At 46.1% G+C, this 13500-nt stretch overlaps 1 protein-coding gene across 1 annotated transcript in view; it reads left to right on the top strand.

Annotated features, from left to right (window-relative positions):
• The window catches only part of si:dkeyp-69b9.3 (myocardin), a 22548-nt gene that overhangs the window by 1114 nt on the left and 7934 nt on the right, over positions 1-13500 (top strand). The window contains exons 2-12 of the mRNA XM_037980319.1: positions 491-682; positions 5160-5213; positions 6779-6834; positions 8098-8164; positions 8724-8852; positions 9975-10156; positions 10988-11128; positions 11792-11957; positions 12037-12214; positions 12326-12470; positions 13375-13495. Of these exons, the coding sequence (XP_037836247.1) occupies positions 628-682; positions 5160-5213; positions 6779-6834; positions 8098-8164; positions 8724-8852; positions 9975-10156; positions 10988-11128; positions 11792-11957; positions 12037-12214; positions 12326-12470; positions 13375-13495 (1294 nt within the window). The 5' untranslated portion in view covers positions 491-627. The remainder of the gene's footprint in view (positions 1-490; positions 683-5159; positions 5214-6778; positions 6835-8097; positions 8165-8723; positions 8853-9974; positions 10157-10987; positions 11129-11791; positions 11958-12036; positions 12215-12325; positions 12471-13374; positions 13496-13500) is intronic.

Raw genomic sequence — 13500 nt, 5'->3', positions numbered from 1 at the left:
CCGTCTCGTCCTGCGTGTTGTCGGTGTCCGTCCCTGACTGCGGGAGGGCCTCGGCGAATCTCTGTGCGGTTGTGACAGGCTGTCTGCAGGGAGGCCTGCTGGAGTTGGGTCTGCCTGCAGGCCCGACGTGTCCATCTCTGCTGCTGTGTGTGTGTGTGTGGACATGTATTTACTACGTTGTGGGGACAATTTTCCTAACATATACTACCTTGTGAGGACCAACTGCTCCTTGTGGGGACCAAAGCCTGGTCCCCACGAGGACAAATGATGTTTTTGGGTTAGGGGTTTGGTTTAGGACTAAGGTGTGAATTGAGTTTAGGTTTGGTTTAGGGTTAGGTATGTACTGGTAATGGTTAGGGTTAGGCTGTAGTAATGTATGGAAGTCAATGGAAAGTCCCCGCAAAGGTAGAGAGACAGACGTGTGTGTGTGTGTTTTTGCCCATCAGTGGATTAACAAGCGTCTGTCCCTGTTTCTCCCCTGCCTCCCCAGCAGCGACAGCCAGAAGGACCGAGGCCCCGTTCCTCCTGGTGGGGCGACGCCAGGAGTTTCCTTCTCCTCGTCTCTGCTGCACTTCCTTTTCCTCCCTCACACACACACCCACACACACACCCTCCCCACCCTCCGCGATGACTCTGCTGGCCTCCGAGAGGTCGCTCCTCATCCGGAACAAGTTCCGCACAGGTGAGAGGATCCGTCAGGCTTTAAGGAGGCGAAGGAGGCGCTTCGGCAGCAGCAAGGGGTTCCGGGCGACCGTCTGTCGATGGGAAAGTTTTAGAGTGTGTCTGTGTGCCTGTCTGTTAGCAAAATATCCCACAAATCACTGGCTGTGCGTCTACAACCGGGTGGCCTTTGGAGTCGACCTGCTTCAAGATGGCCACCACGGCCAAACACAAAAAACTGGCTGGTAACGTTTGGCGTGAGCGTAACGCCTCACGATAACGGCCACAGCGCCGTCGTTTGTCAGCCGGCATGAGATGAGGCCGATCGGCGTCCCCCCAGTGAACGTCCAGGCTTTTAGCCGGAGGACAGAGACGCTCCACAGAGACACGTCTGGACTTTTTTTGGGTCTAGCTGCTCTGTCACAGGAGAGGGTCTTCTCCTCTGATATCAAATATTCACGAGTAACAATTAAAGGTGACCTTTAGGGGGGGCGGGGGGAGAAAAGAGCGTAACTTAACGACTTTATCGTTGTCTTCGAGAGCTGATCAGGACGTCCTCTTCTCACTTCGGACGGGGGGTGGGCAAAGACGTGTTTTAGCTTCGGAAGAAAAATGGTGCGGCATCTGCGCACATCCCAGGAGCATCCGTGACATTTTAACACGTTTGAATCCAACCGATTAGAAATGGACAGTGTGGTCCTTTTTTTTTATTTAGTTTTTAAAATTCCTCAGCTTATGGCCACTTTGATGAAAGCTAACAGCCAGTTAAGCAAATAAATACGCAAAGTGGTCGTTTAAAGCGGGCTTCCGTGGAGCGGTCGGGAGCGGGAGGATCTTACCTGCTGTGGATAGCTCTTTGAATGAGGGCTGGCTTGATTCTGAACAGACTGACGGGGCTAACGGCTAGTCCCGATCACTGTCATGATAAAACAACTTCTCCGTGACGTCGTCATTCTGGCGCTGCTGCACAGGAAGTGCCACAGCCAGCACCAAAATCAGCGCAGAGTAACTGTGTGGCGGAAAGGCGCAGAAAATAAAACCTTTTAGATCGGAAATGTTCCTTTGGAAGGCAGCAATGCCGCTATTTTTTCCCAAACTGAGTTCATTCAGAGCCTTATCTACAACAGGTAAGATATTGATGGTTCAGAACCCCATTCGAAGCAGTTGGACCCTGGGGGGGGTCGCACGATATGTTGAAAATCTATCAACAACAAAGGATGAGGACAAACTGTGATGGAGTCCAGCTGTTCAGACGGACTTCTGCTCTTTTTCTGGGTTTATCGCGATATTCTGCAACAATATTGCGTGTTTTCCTGATACGCCGCAGCTGTAATCTAAGCTGTTATTGTAATAAAACCTCAGTCCCTGTAGGTTTCGGGTTCCCTCTTTGTGCTGCGGCCAAACAACAGCAGACATTTGTCCTTTCGGAGCGGCAGAGCTGGAACTTAAAAACAAAAACCGAACGAGGAGGGAACTATAACCGGAACATGACCGGTTCCCGGGACATTCCATCCCCGCATCGACAACACGATCCACGGTTTCCGTTCGGACGTCACACGCTTGAGTCAGTTGTTGACCTCATCCGGACGGGCGTCGACGGAAGGCCCCGCCCTCTGAGTCTCCCAGGGATTTTCAAAAAAAAAAATCGAGCCTTTAGGAGCGGCGGGGCCTCCTCCGGCCGGCTACGCGCGGCGTCACGTGTTAGCAGATTAGAGCGAGCGCCTCGGCGGCTTCCTGAGCACGAGTCGCTGTATCTCATTTCATTAAATTCATTTAAATTAGGAGTTAAGCAGCAGCGGCCGATTATTCGCTCGAAAACGCAACGCGCCAGCAGCTGAGTCGAAGCGCAGGAATGGCGATAACTCAGCTAATTTGACAAATATTTCGCTGAAATCTGAGCATCCCTCCCAGTTAGCAGTCGTGGGCGACTGAGCTGAAGTTTTCAGCGAGCAGCTTTGAGGTCGTATCAACGTCTGATCGCACAAAAATCTGCCTCGGCGGTTCGAGTGAAACTCGAGGCATCGAACTGTGGCGTCATTAAGCAAAGTAAGGCCTAAAACAAATACCTTCTTGTGTTGTAATTTTGCATTTTTAACACAAAGAAGGAAGGAAAGGGAAGTCCCAGAAGAGGTGCCAGCAGTCCTTTACAGGATCTCCCGATCGGAAGGCCGAAGCCGGCTGTCGTGCCGATTGTTCGCTCTTCGAGGACACGAGCGGCGCTCTGCGACGAACTGCAACGTTTCCCCGCTGCCGCTCGTCGTAACGCCAGGTTTGCTACAAGTCGCGGCGGCGGCTGAATTCCCAGACAGCTGTCGCGAGTGGCTGCGAAACAGGAAAGGCGTGAAGACGAACATTCCCAACGGTTTTCCAACCAGCTGCTGGAGAACGTGACTCTTCAGGCAGCTGCTCCGTTTGAAACACTGACTGGAGCCGGAGACGACGATCGCTTTGGTTGGTCTGCGGCGTGGAGGCTTTCGACCAAACGTTTCAAATATATCAAATATATCCAATAAGAAAAAAAACAACACATGCAGCTTCGGATCTCTTAAACAAAAGCTGCCTGTCATCATGAGCTGTTTTCGACTTTAATGAGTGAATTCCTCAACCAGAACAGTCGGATTTCTGTAGAAAGTTGACAGAAGTCAGTATCTAACCTGTTGTAGATGGCTGTGTGAACGACCTCAGTTTGAAGAAATAAAGTTTATTCAAACTGACTGATGAGCTAATGGCTAGTTCTGAATCCTGATTTTTCTGTCAGTCTGCGTCCTGCGGTTACTGTGAAAGCTGATTGTGATTCACTCTGTTGACGTTCGGCTCGTAGTTTGTTCCTGTGGTCAAACTCAGGATCAGAGGATTAGGAAGTTAAAATTTTAAAATTTTTGAATCATTAAACTTTATTTACAAAGAAGAAGTTGCCATAAAAATACACTGACGCCTCTCAGTTGCTGCAAAAACATTTTTCATGGAAATCTATGACAGCAAATGAGCTCATTTCTGTTTTTTATGCTCCTTTTAGCTTTTAGCTACTGTTTTGGTAACTTTAGCTTTTAGCTTCAGGTTTGCTAACTTTAGCTTCTAGCCATGGTTTTCCTACATTTAGCTTTTAACTACCACTTTGTTGATTTTAGCTTACAGCTATGGTTTTGCTATAATTAGCTTTTAGCTACTGTTTTAGATTTAGCTACAATTTAGTCTTGTAAAAATGTGGCTAATTTTACACTTTAGCTAAGGTTTTGCTAATTTCAGCTTTTAGCTAAAGTTTTGTTATTTATAGCTTTTAGCTGTAGTTTTGCTACATTTAAGTTTTAGCTACAGTTCTGCTGATTTTTAGCTTTGAACTATGGTTTTGCTACAATTAGCTTTTAGCTACTGTTAAGCTACATATAGTTTTGAGCTTCCATTTCGCTAATTTTAGTTTTTAGCTACAATGTAGTTTTGTTAAAATGTGGCTAATTTCAACTTTTAGCTAAGGTTTTGCTAATTCTAGCTTTTAGCAACAGTTTTGCTAATTGCAGCTGCTAGCTATGGTTGTGGCAACTTTAGCTTTTGGTTACAGTTGTGTTAATTTTAGCTTTTAACTGTGATCTGGCTTATTTTAGAATATAGCCAGTGCTATGTCAATCTTAGCATTCGCCTACTGTTTTGCTAACCTTAGCTTTCAGCTGTTGTTTTGCTGATTTTAGGTTCTGTTTCTGCTTGTTTTAACTGGAACAGTTCGGTTAATTTATTCCTCAGCCGGTTCCTTCGGCTCTGACAGGAGATCCTGTTTCTGTAGTTTAAATGGAGTCTCCTGGGGATTAGAACGTAGCAGTAGCAGCAGCTAGCTGTAGCACTTTTAGTGCAGCCTGCAGGATGCATCTAACGTAAAGACTATAGTGTTTCTGCTGGAACGCTGCACTACACGTTTTATGAAATAATCTGCGAAAGCTTTGAGATCAGAGATGTTCTAAGATGGCCATCAGAGCTGACCTGTGAGGCTGTCCTAACAGCCATCTGTGGCAGGTAGGATGTTTATCGCTCCCCTCCGCGGCGCCGGCAGCGTGACGCGAGCAGGGGACGCACGAGGGGCTTGTGGAGAGAGCGGGACAGCTGAAGGGGGGGATGGGACCAACAGAAATAGATATACCCAGAGATAAATAGTTGCTGCCGTCAACCTCCCTCCCCCCTCTCCTCCCCCCNCAGGCCTCTCGGGTCTCGATTCGTGCCAGATCGGACCGCAGGCCCGTCCCTGTCCTGCTTCACCTGTCTGCGTGTGTGCGCAGAATGGTAACGTGTGTGTTTCCTGTGTCTGCGGGCCTTCGAGGGGACGCGGAGCTTCTTCGCTTTTATTTTCATTTTATTTTTCACGAGGTGACATGACTCACAGGGTGGGATCAGTTAGCAGTCAGTATTGATTGCCTCTCACCTCCTGCTGCCCGCTGCCTCGGTTTCTGTTCTCACGTGTTGATTTATTTATTTATTTATTTATTTATTTTCTCTCTCTCTTTCGCCCCTTTCAGTCCTCCAGCTGAGGATCCAGAACCGAAGGCTGAGTGAAATCAATGCCGACTCAGGTCAGTCCTGGACCCGGGTTTAACTTGAGCTGCAGGTTTGCGCCCATCAGACGCAGACGGACGCCGGATCACTGGTTGCCGCTGCGTTTTGGTGCAGACTTCACCTTTTTTTTTTTTTTTTTACACGTTTTCAACTGGAGCCTCTCATCAACTCTCTGTTTGTCCGTCAGCAAAAAAAAAAATATCCCGACTCACCGGACGGATTCTGATAAAAAGCCTCTGCATCCCGTTAACGTCTGAACCCAGATCCAGTTTGTCTGACTGGGCAGGCGTGCAGAAAAGATGTACCAGAAAAAAAAAGCTAAAACATGCAAATCTAGGGAAAAACAAAAGCTATTTTAACATTTCTTCACATTTCACCCTAAAAATGGTTTAACCTGTTGTGTTTGGAGTCATTTTCTTTTTTCGGCGCAACCTCCCAAGTGTCAATTTCAATGATTTTCATCGACTTTATTAACACAACAGACCTAAAATCACACAAAAAACATCAAATCCGAGTAGAAAATCTTAGTTTTTTTTACTGTAAAAACCACAAAAGTACTTTAATTAAAGGTTTTTACAACTTAGGATGCAGAATATAATCAGTAATATTCATAAATGTGTGAAGAAACCGATCAGATCGGTTCAATTAGATCGGTTAACTTTGACTCCGAGAGCGGAAAAATGCCAAACACAGAAAGTGGCCTTAAAGGAATAAATGTCAGGGAGAGAATCAGCAAGAGAAGAGGAGCTTTAATGCTTTAAGGCTAAAAAAAGATCATGTCTTTACTTACATATAAATGGCAAAGGGTTCCTTTATCCTTTTCCAAGAAGTCCTTTTAAGTTAATTGTGATGCAGACGTTTTTGTTCTGTTTACAGAATGCCATGCAGAATGTTTCCACGTGTTGCTGTCATAAAAATACCCCCACATACAAGTTAGATCATCTGTCCAGAACTGCAGAAGCAGGAAGGAACTGCTCAGAAATCACTCATAATCACTATTTTCAGATAAAACTTCTTTCAGTGAATTAAATCTGTGCAAATGTTGTTGTTTTTTTGTCTTTGGCTTCCAGTGAATCAGACATTCTTGCAGTCTTTTAAAAGTGGTCTTGATTAATGAAGGTCCTTCAAAGTTTTTTTTTTTTTTTGGACTCTTTTACCGACCACGGCTGCCTTTCGTGCGGCGTGATGAGCTAACAATGAGCTTTAACGGAGTTACCCGGTGCTAAAATGTGATTTTTTTTTGTGTTTGTCGAACTGTGTTATCGTTGGTGTTTCTTTTAGATTCAGACAAATACACGGAAACAAAACTCCTCCGAGTGGGAAAATGAAAGGAGTTAAAGTCCAAACAAAAACCGAAGAAATAACAATCTAGACCACTTTAAAAGATGTTTAAAAGACTGGCTTTTTAAAAAAAATGACCCGAGACTTTTGCACAGTACTGTTTATTATCTGAAAAACGTGTAAAAACATGAAACTTTTAGCCATTTTCTGCTCGTCTGTCTGAAACGAGTTTAAGATGAGAGTCAGGTTTGAGGAGAAGAAAAGACATCTCGTCCTTTTACGTCTCTATTTGTCTCCGCAGGCCTGAAATCTTCCTCGCCGCCACAGAAACCAGAGAAGAAACAGAAAGAAGCTCAAGTGAGTGGCGCTTTGTTTCTCAGAGATGTCCAATACAAAGTTTTTAGAGGTAATCTGCGAAATGCGCCGAAGGAGCTGAAACTGAGTCCTTAAAGCCAAAAGAAACAGAACACAAGCTAAAGGCTAAAGGGAGAAAAATGCTAAAGGCTAAAAGGCACAAAATGCTAACTAAATGCTAAAAATAGCCAAATGCAGGCACAAAGCTACAGACAGAAAAACTCTAGCTAAAGGTAAAAGTAGTAAAATACTAGCTTAAAAGAAGCAAACTATTAGCTAAAATCTAAAAGTAACAAAATGCTGACCTAAAGCTAAAGATATATCAACTTTAGCTAAAGGTAAAAGTAGCAAAATGCTAGCTAAAAGCGTAAAGTAGCACAGTGCTAGCTAAAAGCTTAAAGTAGTAAAATGCTAGCTTAAAAGTAGCAAACCACTAGCTTAAATCAAAAAGCAGCAGAACTTTCACTAAAAGGTAAAAGTAGCAAAATGGTAGCTTACAGCTAAAAGTAGCCCAGTGCTAGCTTTATAGGATCAAAACTATAGCTAAAATCTTAAAAGTAGCAAAAACCTAGCTGTAAGTAGAAAAAATGCCAGGTAAAACCCAAAAAGTAGCATAATATGACAAAAAAGGAGCAAAATATGCTCGATGTGGAAAGTATTTTGTAGATAAAACTAGCTAAATGCTAGCCTAAAGCTAAATGTAGTAAACTACTTGCTAAAAGTAACAAAATGCTACCTGAAAGCTAATGCTAACAAAATGTAAACTAAAAGAAGCAACCCACGAGGTCAAACCTAAAAGCAGCAAGAAGCTAGCTAAAAGCTAAATGTAGCTAAAGGCTAGCTAGAAGCTAAACGTGCTAACGTAGATATCAAAGCTAGCAATGTTTCTGTAAAAAAACTATTTTATGGGGAAAGCATTTGTAAACAAAGTTGAATATTTTGAAAAAGTGCAAAAGTCACAAAAACCAAAAGAGGCAGCCGAAATGTCCCGAACGAGCCGAAAGTTTTGACACGTGAAAAAGGTTAAAACGGCACAAAGCGCGCATGAATGTTTGCGTATCTAAAATGGCACAGAAGAAAAACAAAAGTGTGACTGAATCAGCATTCAGACAGTAAATCTTTATTTGGCTGCAATGAATTCAGGGGTTCGAAAACATTCCTCTGAGTAAAAAGTGTTGTTAACTCTGGGACCTGTTTTTATGTGTGTGTGTGTTTCTCTCTCTCTCTCTCTCTCTCTGGGGTCTGACCTGATTTTCCCTGATGCAGAGTCTGACTGAGGACGGCGCCGCTCAGAAGTTGCCCCCTGGTGGTCTGAACCCGGAAACTGCACAAGGTGACAGCACGCCGGCGGTGATGGCGCCGTCTCTGTCTTGCTTCGCCCTCGCGGCTCTCCTCCCTGTTGGCGCTAAATCTGCGGCGCTTTCGTGGCGCGGTGGCTCTGGGAGGAAAACCGAACGTGTGAATCTCTGGAAGCGCGCTCCCTCCCTGTTTGTTTAAAATCTGCTGTCGGTTCAGTCGAAACGTGACCTTGTCGCACGCCGGAATGCGGCACCGCGAGAAGCCCACAAACATATCTGCGACAGACAGGAAGTGATAAACGGACCAATCAGAGCCATCACATCTCTCTCTCCTAACCTCCCCTTTAATTTAAAAACGCCATTATTACAAAAATATCCCATATAGTCTGTTTCTGACATTTAAAAACAGAAAATTTTTTGTGTGAACGTTTCCCCTGCGGGCGGGAAGCGTTTCCGAGTTTCTGCTGGTCCTTCTCACCCTCGGCGCTCACGTCACGCGTGTCCAGCGGCTCCTGTTGCTTCTCTCCCGTCCCGTCTTTTTCACCATCTGTCCTCTCCCCTGTCGCCCCCTCCCCGTGTCTCCTGCGCCCACAGAGAGGAGCGCGTGTGGCGCCCAGAGGCCGAGGAAGGCTCGCCCGGCCCAGGACCTCCCCGAGAAGACCCGAGGACCCCCGGCGACCGCGGAGCCCCCCCCGCTGGAGCACACCTTGGCCCCGGAGAACTGTGAGGCAGCGTGCAACGAGGATCCACTCACTGTGCATAACTTTAAAAAAAAAACAAAACAAAAACGTCACTAATGGCTTTCTAATTTGTAAGCCTAACTCTCCAGGCTTCTCCAGCCGAAGCTTGTTTGGACTTTAGCTGCTTTTTATTCTTTTATTTTCGTTCAATCCTTCCACCTACCCGTGTGTTCTTAAAAAAAAAAAAAAGGTCCTGCAGCAGATGAATAGAACCTGAAAGTCCCGTCTTTAATGAAACTGGGATTTCTTGAAGGAATGCAGAACAATCGACGGGTTTAAACAAAGCCTCCGTTGACTCTCAGCTGCAGAAACACCAAATTTGAGCCTAAGTCAGCAACAAGGCGACTCAAAGTGCTTTACAGCACGTGGACACAAAAATACTGAGTCATAAAACACAACAACATCTAAAATTTGAGCTAAAATAATTTAAACGTAATCATGAAACTAAAAATATCTAAAACATGAGACACTAAATATGACACAAAATTATAGAGTAAACCAAAGATAAGCTGAGGAGAACCAAACTATGATATAACAAAAACTAAAATAGGATTTAAAAACCTGTAGCCATGTTTGTGCCCGCCCAGGTTAATTACCCGTGGCAGCCATCTTGAATCTGGCCAGTTCCATCAGTGAATCAGTTGCAGACGTACAGAGAGTTTTATTCAAATCTGTCGAGCGCTTCACGAGTTGTTCCACCAACAGGCATGTACTCCATATGATCCACCTTGTTGGTGCTAAAACACTTTTTTTTTCTTTCTGGTATTTATTTTTTAAATAAATTCAGTTAAAGTAGAAAGAAGTTTAGTTTTCGGGACAGCCTGCTGGTTAACAAAGTGCACAACGTTGGTCCATCCCTTGAGTTTAGGAGCCTTTTTTCTTTATATTCGGTCAGAGTTCCTCTGAAAAAGGTCAGGTGCTGGACAGAAAATGAGTGAAAAAAGCAGTTAAAGTTTTAACCAAAACGTACAAAAAAGCCCTAAAGGCCGATGATTAAAATATCTTAAAAAGATGATGAGAAAAAAAAACAATGTGATGACTTGAAACCTTTCACACATTTTTGCTTCCAGTCGCCTCCGCTGATGTTGGGCTTTCCTGTCCGCAGGTCCCGTCTCTTTTCCCGCAGATGTCTTCGAAGACAACATCTCCTCGTCCTCGAGCGCTGAGAGTCGCGCCGCTCTCCAGTCGGCGCCGGTTCCCTCCCTGCCGGGGCTCCCAGTTGACCAATCATCAAGTGACTGCTCAGCTGTGGGCCTGACCCGCGGTCAAAGTCCCAGTCATTCACAGGTGATGAAGAGAGGAACGTCTGAATCTTTACTTTCAGTCGACTCGACTAACTTCTGCTTTTTAACTTTATGTGTCACATTGTGCGGTGATGTGTGTGTCACCCTCAGAGTGTGTGCTGTGAGTCACTCTCAGCTGCCACCACATCGAGTTTTAGCTCAATATCTGTAAGTTTGAGGGAGTTATGTGACGGCCATCTTGAATTGTATTGACTTCAAATGTGAATCAGTTGTAGACGAACGACCACTGACTACTTCCTGAAAGCTTCATTACAACTCATCCAGTGGTCCATATTCTGCCACCATCCATCCATCCATCCATTCGTCCATCCATCCATCCATCCATTCGTCCATCCATTCATCCATCCATCCATCCATCCATCCATCCATCCGTCCATCCATCCATCCATCCGTCCATCCATCCATCCATCCATCCATCCGTCCGTCTGTCCATCTATGCATCAATCCATCCATCCATCCGTCCATCCGTTCATCCATCCGTCCATCCATCCATCCATCCATCCATCCATGCATCCATCCATCCATCCATCCATCCATCCATCCATCCATCCATCCATCTTTGCCCGCTTCTCCATTCCGGGTCGCGGGGAGCCGCTTCCTGTCTCCAGCTGTCGCTGTGCGAGAGGCGGGGGACACCCTGGACAGGTCTCCAGCAGTCCATCACAGGGACACACGGAGACAAACGAGACAAACAGCCATTCCCGCCCTCACTCACACCTCGGGACAGATGTAGAGTTCAGTCAGACACCCAACAGGCGACACAAAGAAATGAGATTTTTGCATCAAATCTGATTCTCTCATATTCTGATTTCAGTCTAGTTTGACGTTGCTCCCGGCAACCGTGGGCATCAGACAACCTCTGAGTGTCACACTGGGTGACTCGAACTCCGTGGCAACGACTGGAAGACAAAATGGGATGTATCTGACCTCCCAGACGACACCCTTACTGCCAAAGGTAAAGACGGGCTCTACCCCTCACCAACCTTTCACCATCAGAAATCCATCCCGCTTCTCTGTAGTTTTACTTCTGTTTGCTGCTTTTATTTATTTAAACCTAAAGCGGAAATTATGTTAAAAAAAAACCCAAAACAAAACACATTAACTCGAGACACAGATTTCCCCGGTGAACGCAATATTCAGACTGTTTACGTTGGCGTGATATAATAATGATATTAACAGCTGGTTGACAACAGCAGAGCCCCGCTGAGGTCTTTAACCCAACAGGACAGTCACACCTGTGTACTTTTTTTTTGTTTCTTTTTTCAAACAAGACACAAAACAAAAACCAAGGCTCCGCTGTTAGCCGCTCTGAATTCATTACTGTCAATTTGTACTTGTGGGGGAGCTCGGTGTTGGCCATGTAGGTTAACACATTCCCACACAAGCTGCTGGGGAATCTGTCAGGATCGGCGCAGCGCTGTCATCCGGAGACTTGCGAGGCATTTGCACATATCTTTTAAGGAATTTAACCTTAGCGTGGGGAAAACGCGTCCAACATCGCAAATCGAGTTGACATTTGCACTGATGTCCTGCGTGCGTTCGTCCCTGGGATTAATCGCGAGGGCCGCGTTGTGGCGAACGGTCTGAAGGCAGCGTGGTGCAATCTGTGTGTTTGCAGACGGCTCGGCCTCCCAGCCCGACCTGCTCCTCGGCTCTGCCCCCTCCCCTGAACTTCAACCATCTCCCCCGCCCGCGGAAACCACGGGACATCAAGCCCAAAATGAGGAAACTCAAATATCACCAGTACATTCCTCCGGACCAGAGGGGAGCGTCTGGGACTGGAGGTACTCACACCGAGACTTCTTTTCGTTCGACGTTTTGTTGCTTTTTTTAACCAAACTGAGAAAATGGATCTATTTCTAGTGGGAGGCGCCAAACAGCAGAGCCCTACCACCCCCACCCAGTCTTTAGACCCGGCCTATTCCCACCTCCTGACGCAGCAGCAGGTCTTCCTGCAGCTCCAGATCCTGCAGAGCCAACAGCAGCAGCACCAGCAGCAGCTCCAGCTCCAGCCTCAGCAGCAGCTTCCAGTTGTGCCCAGGTACGCCAACCGCATCGATGAAATGTCAGCCCGTCTTCGCGGCATCAATAAGCTATTAGTCCTCAGATGTTTTTTTTTTTGCCGGAGTTAATAATTCTGTCGTTCCTCTAGTGGAGATCATAATGATCTTGTAAAGACCTCCGGAGCCACGCCTCTGAGCCTCCAACCTGCTCCCGCCTCGACAAACCAGCCCCCCGTGGACACAAACCACACACCCAAGCCTGAGCTGCTCCCTGCAAATCTTGTTGATTTAACAGTAAGAGGAAACAGAGAATCGATTGTTTTGTTTTTTTAATATGCCCTCCACCAAAAGCAAAATATTGTATAATCTACTGAACAAATTTACCGTATTTTCTGCACTATAGGGAGCACTGGATTATAAGACGCACTGTCAATGAATGGTCCATTTTCAAACTTTTGTCATATTTAAGCCGCACCGGACTATAAGGTGCATCGTCTTCCTCCCGTGCTCCGTTGGTTTCGGTGCTCTAGCAGAGCTGGTTCGCCTGTATCAGCATTTATTTGATCCCTCTGTGAGAGATCACAAAGATAGTTAAACGGTTCAAAACTCACAGAAGGATGCTGCACCAACGTAAGCGTCAAGTAGAAACGCCTCCGCCGCTCAGGAGCCCTGCGACTCCAACTGAGCCTTGATGCTGTGAGCGGTGCAGCTTTGTAGTTTAACCAAAGTCGTACTAAAAAATCACGACTTCTTCCATATATAAGGCGCTCCGGATTATAAAAAGAACTGTCGTTTTTTTTAGAACATTGAAGGCTTTTTAAGTGCGCCTTATAGTCCGGAAAATACGGTAAATGAAACTCTTAGAAAGTGGTTGTTGGATGTACATGTAGAACCATTCACGATGACTACCACAGCTATGGACCTCAGCAAACACAAAAATGGTCATAAACCAACTAATTTTACGGATGCTGAGCTAATATTAGTGTGTTAGTCGCAGAGAACTCGTTCTCTGAGCGTGAGATCTCTCATAACGTCATTTCCAAAGTTTAACCTGAGAGTCCTTTCCTTCTCAGCATGAGCCGGTTTCTGTTCAAAACTCTGGCGTGAAAGGTGGCGGGCCTTAAATCACGGTTAGGAAAAGCTGATGGTCGTGTTTCTTGTTGTTTCTCCATCGCCACCCTGTTCCCCCCCCCGCCAGGTGTCGGAGTTGCGGCAGCAGCTGCGTAAGCGCGGCCTCCCCGTCTCGGGCACCAAGCCCGCCTTGCTGCAGCGGCTTCGCCCCTTCCAGCTCCTGCCTGCGTGCCCCGCCCCCGCCCCCTGCCCC

This window comes from Kryptolebias marmoratus, linkage group LG16, assembly GCF_001649575.2.
Source record: "Kryptolebias marmoratus isolate JLee-2015 linkage group LG16, ASM164957v2, whole genome shotgun sequence".
In the NCBI taxonomy this organism is placed as follows: domain Eukaryota; kingdom Metazoa; phylum Chordata; class Actinopteri; order Cyprinodontiformes; family Rivulidae; genus Kryptolebias; species Kryptolebias marmoratus.
This window is presented reverse-complemented; position numbering and strand designations above follow the sequence as displayed.